At 44.9% G+C, this 17,983-nt stretch overlaps 1 protein-coding gene and 5 non-coding genes across 6 annotated transcripts; 5 read left to right on the top strand and 1 right to left on the bottom strand.

Moving 5' to 3' along the window:
* The first annotated feature begins 318 nt into the window (after positions 1 to 318).
* Positions 319 to 389, top strand: trnag-gcc. The gene has a single exon. It is a non-coding gene; the product is annotated as a tRNA-Gly (tRNA).
* Positions 390 to 1,141: 752 nt separating this feature from the next.
* trnag-gcc lies at positions 1,142 to 1,212 on the top strand. The gene has a single exon. It is a non-coding gene; the product is annotated as a tRNA-Gly (tRNA).
* A 345-nt stretch (positions 1,213 to 1,557) lies between these two features.
* trnag-gcc lies at positions 1,558 to 1,628 on the top strand. The gene has a single exon. It is a non-coding gene; the product is annotated as a tRNA-Gly (tRNA).
* Positions 1,629 to 2,014: 386 nt separating this feature from the next.
* On the top strand, positions 2,015 to 2,085 carry trnag-gcc. The gene has a single exon. It is a non-coding gene; the product is annotated as a tRNA-Gly (tRNA).
* A 344-nt stretch (positions 2,086 to 2,429) lies between these two features.
* trnag-gcc lies at positions 2,430 to 2,500 on the top strand. Its single transcript has one exon. It is a non-coding gene; the product is annotated as a tRNA-Gly (tRNA).
* Positions 2,501 to 10,269: 7,769 nt separating this feature from the next.
* Positions 10,270 to 17,695, bottom strand: LOC117815837. The gene is made up of 10 exons (XM_034687796.1): positions 17,445 to 17,695; positions 15,678 to 16,374; positions 15,482 to 15,553; positions 15,314 to 15,379; positions 14,716 to 14,784; positions 14,306 to 14,416; positions 14,072 to 14,140; positions 12,789 to 13,920; positions 11,447 to 12,642; positions 10,270 to 11,321 (listed from the first exon to the last, which is right to left on the bottom strand). Exons 2-10 carry the CDS (start codon positions 16,366 to 16,368, stop codon positions 10,270 to 10,272), a joined length of 4,458 nt encoding a protein of 1,485 aa, XP_034543687.1. The 5' UTR covers positions 16,369 to 16,374; positions 17,445 to 17,695.
* Positions 17,696 to 17,983: the final 288 nt, after the last annotated feature.

The following is a 17,983-nucleotide window of genomic DNA, read 5'->3' as shown; positions in this document are numbered from 1 at the left end:
ACACAGACAAGCTTGAATAGTACAACACAGGTCAGGACACGTAAGCATCCAACAATTCAACTCAAAGAAACACCAGACAAGTGAGCACATTGCAATTTTGCCCTACTGGTGTCACTGGATGACCAAAGGGATTACAATTGGTCCTCAAGGGGAACAGCAGAGTGTGTGGACAATTTACAGAGGACAATCCATGGCGATTTTTCACTCAAAGCGAGCATGGTGAACCTCATGGTGGTGGCATGCGGCTGCGTTCAAGCATGGTGAACCTCATGGTGGTGGCATGCGGCTGCGGCGGCCCACTTTTGCAGCAAACATGGAGCATTGGTGGTTCAGTGGTAGAATTCCCGCCTGCCACGCGGGAGGCCCGGGTTCGATTCCCGGCCAATGCACAGAGAGTTTTAACGGTGTCCCACTGTGGTAGCAAACGTGCAGATAGACAAAATGAGCTCTGCCCCAGACACAGACAAGCTTGAATAGTACAACACAGGTCAGGACACGTAAGCATCCAACAATTCAACTCAAAGAAACACCAGACAAGTGAGCGCATTGCAATTTTGCCCTGATGGTTACGCTGGATGACCAAAGGGATTACAATTGGTCCTCAAGCGGAACAGCAGAGTGTGTGGACAATTTACAGAGGACAATCCATGGCGATTTTTCACTCAAAGCGAGCATGGTGAACCTCATGGTGGTGGCATGCGGCTGCGGCGGCCCACTTTTGCAGCAAACATGGAGCATTGGTGGTTCAGTGGTAGAATTCTCGCCTGCCACCTGGGTTCGATTCCCGGCCAATGCACAGAGAGTTTTAACGGTGTCCCACTGTGGTAGCAACCGTGCAGATAGACAAAATGAGCTCTGCCCCAGACACAGACAAACTTGAATAGTACAACACAGGTCAGGAAGCATAAGCATCCAACAGCTCAACTCAAAGTAACACCAGACAAGTGAGCACATTGCAATTTTGCCCTACTGGTGTCACTGGATGACCAAAGGGATTACAATTGGTTCTCAAGGGGAACAGCAGAGTGTGTGGACAATTTACAGAGGACAATCCATGGCGATTTTTCACTCAAAGCGAGCATGGTGAACCTCATGGTGGTGGCATGCGGCTGCGGCGGCCCACTTTTGCAGCAAACATGGAGCATTGGTGGTTCAGTGGTAGAATTCTCGCCTGCCACGCGGGAGGCCCGGGTTCGATTCCCGGCCAATGCACAGAGAGTTTTAACGGTGTCCCACTGTGGTAGCAACCGTGCAGATAGACAAAATGAGCTCTGCCCCAGACACAGACAAACTTGAATAGTACAACTGAGGTCAGGAGCCATAAGCATCCAACAATTCAACTCAAAGAAACACCAGACAAGTGAGCGCATTGCAATTTTGCCCTGATGGTGACGCTGGATGACCAAAGGGATTACAATTGGTCCTCAAGGGGAACAGCAGAGTGTGTGGACAATTTACAGAGGACAATCCATGGCGATTTTTCACTCAAAGCGAGCATGGTGAACCTCATGGTGGTGGCATGCGGCTGCGGCGGCCCACTTTTGCAGCAAACATGGAGCATTGGTGGTTCAGTGGTAGAATTCTCGCCTGCCACGTGGGAGGCCCGGGTTCGATTCCCGGCCAATGCACAGAGAGTTTTAACGGTGTCCCACTGTGGTAGCAACCGTGCAGATAGACAAAATGAGCTCTGCCCCAGACACAGACAAGCTTGAATAGTACAACACAGGTCAGGAAACGTAAGCATCCAACAATTCAACTCAAAGAAACACCAGACAAGTGAGCGCATTGCAATTTTGCCCTGATGGTTACGCTGGATGACCAAAGGGATTACAATTGGTCTTCAAGCGGAACAGCAGAGTGTGTGGACAATTTACAGAGGACAATCCATGGCGATTTTTCACTCAAAGCGAGCATGGTGAACCTCATGGTGGTGGCATGCGGCTGCGTTCAAGCATGGTGAACCTCATGGTGGTGGCATGCGGCTGCGGCGGCCCACTTTTGCAGCAAACATGGAGCATTGGTGGTTCAGTGGTAGAATTCTCGCCTGCCACGCGGGAGGCCCGGGTTCGATTCCCGGCCAATGCACAGAGAGTTTAATGGTGTCCCACTGTGGTAGCAAACGTGCAGATAGACAAAATGAGCTCTGCCCTAGACACAGACAAGCTTGAATAGTACAACACAGGTCAGGACACGTAAGCATCCAACAATTCAACTCAAAGAAACACCAGACAAGTGAGCGCATTGCAATTTTGCCCTGATGGTTACGCTGGATGACCAAAGGGATTACAATTGGTCCTCAAGCGGAACAGCAGAGTGTGTGGACAATTTACAGAGGACAATCCATGGCGATTTTTCACTCAAAGCGAGCATGGTGAACCTCATGGTGGTGGCATGCGGCTGCGGCGGCCCACTTTTGCAGCAAACATGGAGCATTGGTGGTTCAGTGGTAGAATTCTCGCCTGCCACGCGGGAGGCCCGGGTTCGATTCCCGGCCAATGCACAGAGAGTTTTAACGGTGTCCCACTGTGGTAGCAACCGTGCAGATAGACAAAATGAGCTCTGCCCCAGACACAGACAAACTTGAATAGTACAACTGAGGTCAGGAGCCATAAGCATCCAACAATTCAACTCAAAGAAACACCAGACAAGTGAGCGCATTGCAATTTTGCCCTGATGGTGACGCTGGATGACCAAAGGGATTACAATTGGTCCTCAAGCGGAACAGCAGAGTGTGTGGACAATTTACAGAGGACAATCCATGGCGATTTTTCACTCAAAGCGAGCATGGTGAACCTCATGGTGGTGGCATGCGGCTGCGGCGGCCCACTTTTGCAGCAAACATGGAGCATTGGTGGTTCAGTGGTAGAATTCTCGCCTGCCACGTGGGGGCCAGTTGCGAATAGCTGTAACAGAAGATAAGCCAATAGGATTTAAGTGTATTAAAGTGTCTATTTTTTTTAATCCAAGGTGTTTGGATGCTTACTCAGTGTGGGTTCGAATCCCCACTGAGACATCTGAGATAAGATGAGATTTAGGCTATGATTGTAGATTTAGGCTATGATTGTTTGTTGTTAACTTGTTTATTGAGCGTGAAGTACCTGGACTTGATGTATGAATCATTTTAGTTTAAAGACCTTATTTACCAACTGTGATGGAATTCAGCAACAAACTGGACACTGGACACAGAAGACTCAGGAGACTCTGACGGCTTACGTTGAAATAGTTTATGTAGAACTTGATCAAGGAGAAATAACATAACAGTACACAGGCAGGAGAGTGCAGTGCAATGCCAAGTCAGTTCTGACAGACAAAACCCTTGGCATGGTATTTATTCCCTCTGAAGACGACACTAAAGTTAGATAACCATGTTTGGACAATAGGAGCACAACAAGTAGGAAGAAGACCTGTGCTCTAGTTCTGGAGACAGTAAGTCGGCCATAACACACAGATAAAGACAGGAGCAGGGGGAGAGACCTTGACTACTACCCTGACACTATCTCGCCCGTCACAGACGACATAGGAAACAAGTTACTCTAAACATGACATTTAGACTGAAAGAATACAATAGTTAAACATTCTTAGATACATATATATAAGACTATGAAAATTCCACGACAGATCCCCCCTGTTTGATCATGAGATCAACACTCACTACCACATTAAACCCATGCCTTGGGATAGTCCGCAGAACTGCACTCTTTATCACAAAATAAAACACAACAGGATCACAGTTTCATTACAGCAAACATCAGCATCAAATCATTAGAAAATCACAAATAAGATGACTCAAAACAAACTGCACTCCCTTTCATAAATTGAAAACATTTGAAAAGTCGGGAAGTGTCCCCCATACACTTTCCCCAGCGTATGTCCTATGAGTTCCGCCCCGAGACCAACAGGGCCTCAGTATCTCAATTCACAACACACAGCCCCGTGAAACGGAGGAGTGTTCGGGAATGTCGGGCAGAGGTCACAGATCACAGCTCCCCACACTCCGCAAAACCCTCCCCTTTGTTTTGTCTTTCTTTCTTTGAGAGGAGGGGGAAAAGCATCGTGTGTTCCCTACTCTAGTCTACACAATACATCTTCCCTAATCTCGGGGGTGAAACAGAAATTAAATCACACATTGTATAAATGAAAACATTACCATATAACGTCAAAACTTTAAGAAACCATCATGAAACCCAAATCATTATAATAAGGCCAAAATAACACCTAGCACTCCATGTTTAAGGTCAAGTCATATAGATTACTTCGAACTTAATTTTAATCCAAATACCACAAATTATCTGCAATTGAAAAATACACCAATTCACTCTCCAATTGTCCGATCATTTTCTCTCAATGTATATCATTCATTTATCTCTATTTATTATTTTATTCTCTCAATATTTTTTATTTCTCAATAAAATCAGAAAGACGCTATAACACTTATTAATCTTCCATACTTTCCATGGAGTGCTGGATACATACTCTAAATTCAAACCCATTACCAAAACTGTAAAACCCTTAAATCAATGTTATTTAATAATCAGTTTAAACCACTTCAAATAAATCATTTCAACCCAGAAAATCATAACACAGAATCAACATCATTGATCACCTTGATTATTATCTCAACCCTGTATGCAAAGCATACTTCCAGAATTCTGACCCTTTATCTAGGCCATGGGATCCCCCCTGTTCATCACCTTCAGTCCTTTATTCATACAGAAACAAATCATCATCCTCCTCAGCAGGGAACCCTGGGGGAACCCACTCCTCATACGCTTTTACTATGACTCCTAGAGAGACACTGTCCTCATCTACTACTATCTGTGGGGCCTGGCTGATTGGGCTGATAGCTCGTCGAAAAATTGCTTTGACTGCTGCAACCAGACAAGAACCTAAAATCAGAATTGTTAGCAGAGTGATTACAATAGTGGCTAAGAATTTGACTACACCAGCGCCCCAGGAGCCGAATAATCCTGTAAAATTACCAAAATCAAAACCATGAATGTCATGTAGTTCTTTTAACCCCTGGGCAGTGTCATGTACCATATTCATAACATCAGTGGTGGCATCAGATATATAGGAACAACACTCAGTGCCAATCACCTTACAAGTTCCTCCCTGGGCTGCCAGGAGTAAGTCCAGGGCCACACGATTTTCCAGAGCCACAGTCTTTACCTCCTGCAGCTCCTTGTTTACAGCCATAAGGGCCCTACTCGAAACATTTAAATGATGCTCTAAGACTTTAGACAAAGCTACGATTTCTTGTTGGGACACATAAACACCATAAGATGGCAGAAAGACACTGGCTACCTTTTGGAACCCTGAGAGCTCTCTTCTCTGTCTCAGGGGAGGGGAATGCAGGACTGCAAGTTCCCGTGAGTCCACCTCTCGAATCATAGGGACTAAATAAGCTAAATAGCACACTCCCCTCAGCCTAGCGTATGGCATGCACCTATAAGCTTTGTTACCACAAATGAGATATACTCTTTCTGGGAGAGGCTGTTGTTTAAGGCTAACATTTACCACTGAAGTACAAGAACCCTCACCCAAATTTGGCTCGTTAGAGTAACCCACCCCTCTAAAGCATAGAGAAACATTCTGCAGCTCATAAGTATAAACGGGTGGAATATAGTCAGAACAGTCTCGTGGAGGCGTCTTCTCATCAGTAATCATAACAGAACAATTGTGCATGGAAACTTTAACCATATTAAACGACCGTGTGCCAAACCACGGCTGAATTTCAATCAAAGCCTCCACCAATAATGAAGAAGTGTAAGGCTGTGGGACACATACAAGATCTCTTTCAGATTTGGTACAGTTAGTCTGTGCCAAGGTTAAATGCAATTTATATTGAAGAGTCAACATCACGAAGGGTTGTACCGAATTTATGCGCAACAAGTTTACATAATTTACACCTATAGGCAAATAGTTAGAATTTACCTCTGCGACTGTATCTAGAGCCAGATCAGTGTACCTGGGGAACTCAGGATTCCCTTTGGGGTAAGCAGGTGTGTAACATTCATCTGTACCTGCTTCCATTCTAGAACCTAGACCATTCCAATCAACCATTACATAATCTGCTTTGGAAAAAGGAACAGGGGTAAACATTGGAGAATGCATAGATTTAGGCATGTTTTGACACAACCAACATTTACTCAGATTACGCTCTCGTGCATAATCCACCATCAGGAAGGCAGCTGAATTTCTTTCATCCGGACGGAAAGAGGTCCCTCCAACAGGCTTTACAGCCTCATAGTAGATTGTAGTACGTGCCTGCTCTACGACAGCCCAGTCATCTTCGTCCTCCTGAACAATACAGTCAGTGCCCAGTTTAGGAAACAGTCTATAATTTACCCTCCATTGTGCGCAGTCAGGATCCTCGCTCAGCTGCTGCACTGTGAAACACCACAGGTCTGGGGTCTCCTTCAACGGAAGAATAGGTGTATAACTCACAATCATGTAGTCAAAGGAGGCTGGCCTCACAACTGTTTGTTTCGGGTCCAGAACTCCCCATGTTCGCCTCCCCTTTGCGTCGTTTTTACGGTATGCAAGTAGGCAATCATTCAGTCCACACCTGCGGGACGGACACCGGACAAAGACTGGGTTCACCTCTCGTTTGGCTCTGTAGAGAGGTGGAACAGAAACAGGTGGAACAGAAACAGGTGGAACAGAAACAGAGTCACTGGTCTCTTCCTTGTTATTCTCGTTAGGCTGTCTCCCTTCGTCTTTCACATAGTCATGTTTTTTCATTCTTTTTTGTCTCATCTTCAAACTGTGTGTCAGAAAGGTGCGTCTTACATTAGTTGTGGATTTAGGAATAGCCACTGCAGCTTCCTTCTCACTGTGGCTCACACCTTTTCTTTCTCTTAAAGACACACACTTGTGGGGCTGCTTTCCTTCAGCACCACTCTCTTTAAACTGTGCATGGGGCTGCTGTCTGTCAGCATCATGCTCCTGGAACAGAATACGAGGTCCCTCGTATTCTTTGTGAGGCAAATCTGTGCCTCTCTCCCTGACCTCCTGGTCAGGATCGCCACTCCCGCTCTGCTCTAACCCTCGGTCAGGATTCACCACCACGAGGAGGAGGAGGAACGTCAGCCCTCCCCAGAGGATCGAGCCCCCTGTTCTGGAGGTGCCAACCGGCACCGGGATGCGTGCACCCATTCTGCCCTGCCCTCGACCTTAAGAGCAGTTCGAGTGACCAGTAACACCTGGAATGGACCTTTCCACCTGGGAGAAAAAGAGACTTTGTCCAAGGATTTTATTAGCACATAATCTCCACACTGAAAAGGATGGATAGGGTTATCAGAGGGTTTAGGCAGCCGGTCCGCAACCTGCAAATGAAATCTTCTCAGTTGCTCTGTTAGGGTTTTTACATAGTCAGTTAGGAATTCATCAGTCCACAACAGTGTTAATTTGTGGGGTGTCAAAGGTGGACTTGACCCTGTGGACATTGGTCTCCCCATCAAAACCTCATGAGGACTTAGCCCGATTGTTGTGTTCGGTGTGCTTCTTATGGAGTATAACACAAGGGGAAGAGCATCCGGCCATTTCAGACCCGTGGTCATCATTGTTTTGGTCAACTTCTCTTTGATGGTGGAGTTCAGACGCTCCACCTGACCTGAGCTCTGTGGGCTATATGGAATGTGTAGCTGCCACTGAAACCCTAACACTGCTGCAAGGCTCTGGGTTATCTTAGCTACAAATGCAGGCCCTCTGTCACTATTAATCCCCATTGGAACTCCAAAACGAGGAATAATCTCTTTTATCAAACATTTCACCACTGTTTTCGCATCTTCTCTTCTGGTGGGAAATGCTTCTGGCCATTTAGAAAACTGGTCAGACATTACAAGCATATATTTGTAACCCTGACAACTCGGCATATGTACAAAATCTATTTGCATATTTACAAAAGGCCCTGATGGTGGAGGTAAATGGTCGTGTTTGACAGAGCTGTTCTTCTTCCTGGTCTGCTGACATGTCATGCATCTCTCTACCAGTGTGTGAGAGACCTGTGTGATGCCAGGTGCAAACCACTGAGATCGAATTACATCATTTATCCCTCCTTTTCCTACATGTGAAGGCCCGTGTGCCACATGAGCCAGAACATGGAGGAGTGACCTAGGACAGACCGGTCGACCATCAGGGTGGAGCCACAAGCCGGACTCCGGGATCAAGAGACAACCTTTACGAACCCATAAATTTTTCTCCACAGTATCAGCGCGGTTTTGCAATTCCGCGACATCATTAACGGAGGGCAACATAAGGGGATCAGGAGGCTGCAAAGAAGTACATTGATTCACCCTGGAGGTAGAGGAAATGGCTGCTTGTTTAGCTGCAAAATCAGCTCTTGCATTTCCCCGGGAAACAGAATCAGATCCATTGGTATGAGCTTCACATTTAACAATAGCGAAATCCAATGGGGTTTCCCCGCACAGGTTCGAATCCTGTTCGTGACGCCAATTTGTGATGGAATTCAGCAACAAACTGGACACTGGACACAGAAGACTCAGGAGACTCTGACGGCTTACGTTGAAATAGTTTATGTAGAACTTGATCAAGGAGAAATAACATAACAGTACACAGGCAGGAGAGTGCAGTGCAATGCCAAGTCAGTTCTGACAGACAAAACCCTTGGCATGGTATTTATTCCCTCTGAAGACGACACTAAAGTTAGATAACCATGTTTGGACAATAGGAGCACAACAAGTAGGAAGAAGACCTGTGCTCTAGTTCTGGAGACAGTAAGTCGGCCATAACACACAGATAAAGACAGGAGCAGGGGGAGAGACCTTGACTACTACCCTGACACTATCTCGCCCGTCACAGACGACATAGGAAACAAGTTACTCTAAACATGACATTTAGACTGAAAGAATACAATAGTTAAACATTCTTAGATACATATATATAAGACTATGAAAATTCCACGACACCAACGTTTACTAAGATATGAAAATATCGTTGATTTACTTGTTTTAATATACAGATGAAATCATGCACACCTTTGAAAAAGTAATATAAAAGTTTGAAACCACATTGAAATGTCCATGCTGGTGAACCATTTTTATTCAGACCTGATAAAGCATTTGAGACAGAAGGTTTAGTATATAAATGATACATTTAAGTTGAAAAGAAGCTTTGTTATTTTGATTCCAAGCAGTAAAAAAAGACAATAAGTTTCAATTTGATTCATGAAAATAGTTTTATTGATAAGCAAGTTATAATATTCAGATCTTTAAATTTTTTAACATTGTTTCACAACAGAAGAAACTCCTATAAACTACTATCAACACACTTATAAAGAGGGGACATCTGAATGGAATGCAGTGCAGGGGAAGAAGTGAGGTATAGGAAAAAGGGAAGTAGGATGTTATAAGATACAAAGTATTATCAGGACCTTTAGTGACAGTTATGACTACAATGTTACTTTAAGATCCTCTTAAACCATTGATTCCCAAAGTGGGGCCCATGGTTATGACAGTGGAAGGCATCAAGCCTAAATAAAAGCAATGCACATTGTTTTGCATTGCCAGAAAAGAATGGCAAATTGTGTTGCAGAACTTCCAGGTAAATGCCAGGGTGACAATTAATCTATAGCAGACAATTAAACTACAGCAGACATCACAACTTTTAAAACAAAGACAAGAAGTCATATCTTGCCCTCAGCTTTAGCTTTACAATGGTGGTTAGAAAATATAGCCACACTCCTTACTTTGCCACATGCTACCTGTCTGAGAGTTTTTACTGCACTTGCCTCAACCAAGACAAGGTACAGATCAAAGGTGAACATTTAAAATGAACTTAAGAGAGGCAGCTGCACCCCAGACTTAAGCAGATCTGTAACACAAGACAAAGCACACACTAATCATTTAACACTATTGCAGGACTGAAAGTAAAAATCTTAAAAGCAGATTTTCATTAAAAATATATATATTCAGGAAGTCAGATTTAAAAAATCAGTTTAAAGCAATGACTGTTGTTACATTTTAAAATTTGAACGTTCATTTTGCAGTCCATGGATACAGTATGTTTATGTGTTGATGTGTAGGGTCAGGGGTAAGGGGGCTTGATAATATTTCCATCTGCCAGGAGGGGGCCCCAGCAGAAAAGGTTTGGGAACCACTGTCTTAAACACAGAGATATAAAAGCTGTCCAATTTCAATATTTACACATAAACACTTTCATATTTACATATATACAAACATCTATTCAAAAATTAATTTTCATTTACACAGAACACAAAACAATAATTATACACAAACTCTGAAGAGTTTAATGCTTTTTTCTTTCCTCCACCAATCTTTGTCGCTCGGCCTCATAGAAAGGAGACGCACAAAACTCTTTCCAGCTCATCTCTCTGGCCATTCCCTCATTGCGGTACAAAGAGTACACTTTAGAGGGGCAGTAAATATATTTTCCTGCCACTCCTGGGAAGCCCGAATGGATGTGTGGGCTGTTCGGCCCCTGTTTCAGTTCCAGGTGACAGAACCTACAGAGGCGGCCGGCTGGATGGGTGTCTGGTCGCTTCCTTTTTTTTTCCACCTTCTCTTCCACACGTTTTTTGGTTTCCTCCAACTCCCTCTGGAAGAAATCTGTGTGGACAAACTGCTCAAAGGGCATCTTGGCATCAGAAAGTCCCTCAGCAGCATAACTCTGATGCACCTTCTTAGAGCAGTAGAAATAGCGCACAGGCCCCTGTTGGTAAAAAAAGTGGATGGAGGATCCATCCGTCCCATATCGAGACTTGGGCTGTCCACAGGCAAGACACGTCTTTGTCTGCTTTCTCTTCTGCTCTGGCTGGGGCTGTTGTTGCTGCTGCTGCTGCTTTTCCAAGATGCCCTCCACAATTTTCTCAAGGGAGTCTTGGGTTAGAGGTGTGGACAGGGCAGGTGTAGGGGGCTTGACAACAGCTGCCTCCAAGGTGACCACAGGAACACAAGTAGTGTCACTCCCCTCTGTTAAAGAGTGCCACAGCTGCTGAGTGTCCAGAAGTTTTTCCTGACTTGTGTTCAAGGAGGAACTGGTGTTCAGGAGTTTTGCCAGGTGCTTCACATAGTGAGATATGTGCAGCCTGGTTGTGGGGTGGAGCAAGCTGTTTGGATCTGTGGCTGACTGATGGAACATGTCAGCGTATTCTTGATCCACAAGCTTCAGGCGGTCCTTCTCTCCATGGTGCTTCTGCAGCAAACTGTCAATAGCAGCTTTCATGGGTGCTGTCCAGCGTGTGTGGTCCAACACAAAAACTCTTCCGCCAGTTTTTATGGGTCCAGTGCGGGCACTCCTTGGTGAGGAACTCAAAGGCAGCGGCAGGGCATGTGAGATTTCTGGAACACATAAAGCAATAATAGTTCCTCAGTTGATCATGTTATTACAGTACAATATAATGATGAGCAACTGTAATGTCCGAATTTCCTGCAGGGATAATAAATTATTTCTGATTCTGACATACCCGTTGCTGCTGAAGGATCCAGGACTTCTTCTGGTGGCATCTCCTGCTTTAGCAGCGCACCAGCAGAGAGTGGATGGCCGATGGATGGTGCTGGTCCAGGGGATGGCACGCCAGAGGGCAGTGTCAAACTGGAGGAGGGTGCCACGTCTGGAGCTTTATCTTCAGCAGGAGCAGCAGGTGTCTGCCGGGGGGGCGGAGGCATAAGAGCGGCAGGCTCATCTCTCTTCAGAGTCCTGTGTTTGTCCCAGTCCAGTGGGACTGGACGGCAGCCTGGCTCTCTGTACTGAAGGCCAAACCTCTCTCCAGTGTCCCTGTCGGAGAGGAGAAATGCAGCATACTTCTCCTGCCCTGTCACTCTCATGGAAGCAGCGTTTAACTCGCACATTAAAGCTGGGTCAAAGACAGCAGGGAGGATGACACCTGGCTGTTTAAGGTCCACCAGCCGCTGGTAGTTCCATCGTGCTACCCCTGTCATACCCTGGGCCTGGAACAATTCAGGGGAGACATGAGTGCCAGTGACCCAGTGAGCCTGGTGGAAATGGTATCCCTCCTGCTGTGATGTACCTCTGACAGGGATCCAAATCGGGACTTTGGCACCTTCACCAGGTACGTGGTTCAACTGCAGAGTTCCTCGGTACCTGTACATTATGCCCTCGGAGAGTTCAGGGTCACTGAGGCACCCACGGAGAATGTGCACTCTCTGAATTCGCCATCTCTTCAGCATGGATGGCTTAAAGAGTGGGACATTGTTAGGGTCCGTCGCCAGGTGAAAGTGACTCAGGACTCTCTCCACTCTGTCCAGCAGCTCTGTTGGATGGGGTATTTTAATCCTGCAGTGCTCCCGTATGTGCTGTTTGGTGGGATTGGCTGGATGAATACCACAGAACCTATAAGCATCCTGGAGCCTCTTCAGGTCTTCCTGATCCACAACAGAGAAGGCAGCAGAGAGGAGCTTACAGAAAGTGCTGTACAGAGGGTGATGCTCAGAGGTGCACTCCCGTGAAAAGCGCCTCAGACAGTGAAACAAGTCCAGTTTCACAACAATGTTCTCATTATAATGCGATCTTGAGGCACAGGTGTTCAACTGTCTTCCAGAGGTCGCTCCAGCAACAATGGACGGGGTAGTCTTCCAGGCATCCCAGTTCAGATGTTCTCCAAGGATGCTGTCTGGGATTTTAAAGGCAGCACAGCAATCCCTAATGTAAGGCACAAAGACACAGCAGAATTAAAAAAAAACATTGAAGAAACTGAATTGAATTAAAAATAAATAAATAATTTTTGTTAATTACAGAAAACATTGTCAGTTTGAATGAGATTGAAAACAGAAGATGGCTGTGCTCACCTGTCCATCCAGTGGTAGCCTGCCTTTTCCACTCCAGCATTGCTGTACCTCTTGGCCATCCCCTGGTACATTGGCTCCAAGGACCTCTCAGTCTCAGACTGAACCATCACCCAGGATGCGATGAGCCAGTGCTCATTCATCACAGCATAACTGGACATGACCCCAGAGGCTAAGGTCACCTTCCTTGCCACTTTTCTGGTGTGGTCGGACCGGAAAACATGCCCAAATGTTCCCTGGAGGAGCCTGGACATAGCTGGCTCTTGACGTTTGAACTCCTCCAGCAGGCAGTCAGTCAGGTAGAAACCGGACACAGAGACTCCACCCCAGCCATCTTGCTTGTCATATGACCCAAAAGCGCGTGGCTGGTTTTCTTTTCTCAGAAACTGCCCGATGCTCCTCTGGCCATACACTCCAGCCTCAGCATCTCTGACACTCTCTATGGCTTGAAGGTATGCCAGGTGAGCTCGCTCATACTTGAGGTGCATGAGCTCATTCACCTGGTTGGCCATATCTGTTGGTGACTTGCCAGAGCGCCTCAGCTCATCCATAACAGACTTACAGATGGCCTTCTTGTAAGTCAGGAATGCAGGCAAAAGGTTGGTGAAGCGCTTGGGGAGTTTCTCAAGCCATCGCGGACTGTCGGCAAACCAGGTCTTTCGACAGTCCTTGCAGCAGAGTCGTGAGGAGAGGATGTAATATTGGCCGCTGGTGCCAACAATCACCCGAGGCCTGCCCACCCCTGCAGAGACCACCTGTGGATGAGGACAGCCATGGAGACAGGGCAGGATGTAATTGTTCCTCAATCTGACCATGATTGCACTCTCAGGTTTCCAAATAAAAAATGGGTGGAGCTGAAAGAAGTTGGGGGATGGGAGCTCAGCCACGGAATCTATGAGCTCAGGTTGTGGAGGAAGACGCCACAATGAAATTGTGTTCCCCGGATTACGCACTGGACAAGACCCAGGCCACAGCCCGAGATCCTGAAGCTCTGTCCTCATCCAGAGCTTCTGGTGATGAGAACAGCTCCAGCTGCTCATGTCATGGTCATGGTCATGGTCATGCACAGGCACAGGCACAGACACAGGAACAGGAACAGGAACAGGAACAGGAACAGGGGGGTGAGCTGAGGGAACTAGGATTAAAAAAAAGACAATAGAACACAAATTATTATTTTGGTTCAGATAATTATTAAAGGTTGCATAGTTTAAAGCAGAATTAACACAACATGTTAGTGTCAGGAGTCAGAAAAATGGAGGAAATGTTTACATTCTCTACGTTCTTACCATCTTCAGCACTGTCCTCAAGTCTGACTTCATTTTGTGAAGCGGTGCAAGCAGCACTTGGTCTGGGTTCTGAAAAAGGAGTGCAGTCTTTCTGTTATGCATTTGTACAGGCTATAAACATAAAGACATGATGACGAGATATAAAGATATTGTGAAAGTTATACTCAGTTAAGTCAGCTGTGCATTAAGCATATATGAACGTCATTCCTACACAAAAATGGAAACATCCTTTACCTGGAGTTGACTCAGAACTCAACGGTTTTGTGGCACCAGCAGTCTCCTTCACTAGGAATGCCAGCTCTGGTGGAAGGGGCACAGGTGTCTTCCTTTTCACACCTGATGAGGCTGATGCAGCAACAGGAAAGTTAATAAGCTCATCATTAATTTTATGAAATTGCAATAAACACATTTGATTATGTTATGTGATTATTTTACACTAAACCACATTATATTATTATCCTTCTTATCCAACATCAATCTCTTGTCTTATGTAGGCTTGTACAAATTACTTTATTGTTTGTACATAAACAACGTAGTGTACTGGAGCCAAATTCCTTGTATGTGTATATGTGTAAAGATACCTAGCTAATTAGGCTAGTTTAGATTCTGATTCTGATACATGAACAGTATTACAGTATTTTTACCTTCAACCTGTGATGCCTGCAGTTCAGGAGTAGTGTTCGGCCGAGGTTTGGACAGCATTGCAGATGGAACTAGAATAGACAAAATAATCAGTTGTTTCAAAATTCACAAAATATTTAAGTGTTTTTGTTAGTAGGAACTCAAACAGTCAAGCTTACTTCTCCTGCTTCTCAAAATTTGGGTTGTTAAATGTTAAATTGTCACAGACACACCAAATGAACTTACAATACTAATCACTACTCTCTAGTCTAAGCAGGGAGAAGCATTTCGACTTAATGAACAAGCATGCATTTAAGTGTTAGCATATATATGCAATGTGGCATATATATATTTGTTTTTAAATACAACATGCATAGAAAAGAAAATGTGTACTTACCCTCATAGTGTTTGCCATGAATTCATTGTGGCAGTGATCAATTCATAGTCCTTAGGACAGTTATTACAACGTCAGCTAACAGTATTATTAAAGGAACACAGCCGGAACATGGCCAGAACACAAACAACACACAGAGAAATAGTTTAAGTCGAGGTTCAGTTTTGGGGGGCAATTCATCATGTAAAAGAATTGTACTCCAGTCCTGAAACCTATTATTTAAAAACCTTTCTTTGCTCCTGGGGACACTCCTGGTATGGCAGCTGCTGGTATGGGTGCTGCTGACACAGCGTCTGGTTACAAACAGAAAATGGGAAATAACAGATATCAGATACAACACAGAGTTTGCCACTGTCAGTTTTGACAATCAGTCAATGTAATAAAAGTGCACTTACAGGTCTGCACTTGTAGTTCAGAGGATTTCATGCTTATCATTGCACTCTCAAGCTCTTCATCCTCGTCCATCACTGTGGTCCAGACAAATATTACAGGACACAAAAAAGAATAAGTTTACCCAAATTTAGATAGGTTAAAAGTATTAGTCACATGTCATCAGAAATAGCGATTAGAAATGTAAATGAATTAATTTACCCAGAGGTTTGGGGACTCTTGAGGGACGTTCGACGGGTGGGGAAGCTGAGGCGGATTGCTGCCTCTTCTGTAGGTACAGCTGCAGCTTGAACATGCGTGTTCCTGGGCAACAGCTCTTCCCCAAAACGAAGGTTGCATAGCCATCAGCTCTGCTGTCCCAAATCTCCTTCCAGGTGCTCTTAGCACGAGTGCCAAAGCCAACTAGCTGGTCATCTTCCAATGAGGCTGCCATATCACCCCCTCCACTTGCCTCATAGGTTTGGAGAGACTGGATCTCAGCTAAACTGAGGGAATAATGGACAAAGGATTGCAGGCTGTCCTTGCTATGTCCTGCAGTCACACTGACACCTGATGCTTCCTCCTTTTGCAAGTTCCTAATAAGATACATTGTGTACCCTATGTCGTTCTGCAAAAGCCACCTGAAAGATTTCCCTTTATACTTCCCAAACTGCAGGATGTAGTCTCCCAGCACCTCTGTACGGTCGGAGGCGTCCCCTCCTCTCTGACGGACCACAGCCAGAGCATTCTGATGAACAAGGTCAGCCCGTATGGGCGCAGACTTGTCCTGCAGAGTGGCGTCCTCCTTAATTCGTCTGGCTTCCTTTGACGGCTCCTGGAGGAGAAATCCGAGTGGTCCCTTGCGGAACACAACACAGACTTTCCCCGGGAAGAACAACAGTTTCCTGTCCATCTTTGCCTAATATGAGAAAATAACAGAATTTTAGGTTTATTTTAATTAAATACTGTGAGAAGATATTTGTGGAAAAAAATATTAGAATATTTCAGATCACATGTTATAATCCCACTCAAATAGAATTAGCCAATTAAGTATTTTACAGCTTCAAAACTTCTAAGATCTTCAGTACAAAGTTCAGGAGGCCAAGAAGACAATAGCTTTTCACACCTTTCTGATCTTCACCTACTCTTGGATCTAAGGGGGAGGAAGTGTGTGTGTGTGTGTGTGTGTGTGTGTGTGTGTGTGTGTGTGTGTGTGTGTGTGTGTGTGTGTGTGTTTCTGTACATCTGAGAGTCTGCCTGTGAACTAAAGTGTAAGAGGGTGGGGTGGGAGCAGCAGGAGGGGGAAAGCACAGAATGTGTGATCAAGAATAGAGGGGGGGGGGGGGGGGGGGGGGGCAGTAGATGTGGAAAAAAACTGTGTGCCTAAGCACCTGCGTTAAAGTGTATGAGTTTGGAGAGGGGCAAATGGGGCAGGAGAGGAGTTCCTATCAAATAATTGTAGAAAAAAAAATGACATTCGATATTGTAGTTACTCTGAAAGCTCGTGTAACACCCATGGTCCTGATAAAAGTTTACTTTACTTCACAATTAAATAGATAACGTTTGTTAAAACATCATGGATAAGTTTAAGACAACATCAAATGCATTCGGTTTGGGATAGATTGTATAATAATGTATTTCTTACATATTTATCTAAATGATTAAATCTATGACTTGCTGCTTAATTTCACTACGAGCAGATCTGATCTGTCACCGAACGGGCGATTCTAGTTATTGACACAAAATCAGTTTCGGTAATGTTTAGCGTACATGAAAACTGTAAACATAATAGCAAAAAATGACCATGTCCATTCATAATGTATCAAATGTATCAATTGTCTGACAGAGAAAAGCCGGGAAAGCCCTGTCACTTCAAGCTAGTACTACGGTATTACTGTAGATATACATACTACCTGCTATAAAACTTTGAGTGATAAGTCCATAAATTTAACCAATAGTTTTACATTTATGCCAAACAAAGTCTCTTACCTTTGATTATTTAATACTGCCTGATGAGAATTCGAAGAGAGTAGATAGCGTCTTGTATCCACCGAAGTCCGCTTGGAATGACAGCCAGCTTTAGAGTCTGAGCGATTTCTAAAAAAAGAAAACTCGGGACAGCGCCACTAAGTCGTAGTGGCCAAAAGTATATTGCATCCATAGTGGTTTAGCACTACCATAGAGAATGAATGGGAAACGGTTTAGGGCCGTTTAGCTAAACAATTCTCGATGCTCGCGCGGGAGGCCCGGGTTCGATTCCCGGCCAATGCACAGAGAGTTTTAACGGTGTCCCACTGTGGTAGCAACCGTGCAGATAGACAAAATGAGCTCTGCCCCAGACACAGACAAGCTTGAATAGTACAACACAGGTCAGGACACGTAAGCATCCAACAATTCAACTCAAAGAAACACCAGACAAGTGAGCACATTGCAATTTTGCCCTACTGGTGTCACTAGATGACCAAAGGCATTACAATTGGTCCTCAAGGGGAACAGCAGAGTGTGTGGACAATTTACAGAGGACAATC

Source organism: Notolabrus celidotus, chromosome 1, assembly GCF_009762535.1.
Source record: "Notolabrus celidotus isolate fNotCel1 chromosome 1, fNotCel1.pri, whole genome shotgun sequence".
Taxonomy (NCBI): Eukaryota; Metazoa; Chordata; class Actinopteri; order Labriformes; family Labridae; genus Notolabrus; species Notolabrus celidotus.
Note: the sequence above shows the minus strand (reverse complement) of the source record. Positions and strands in the feature narration are given on the sequence as shown.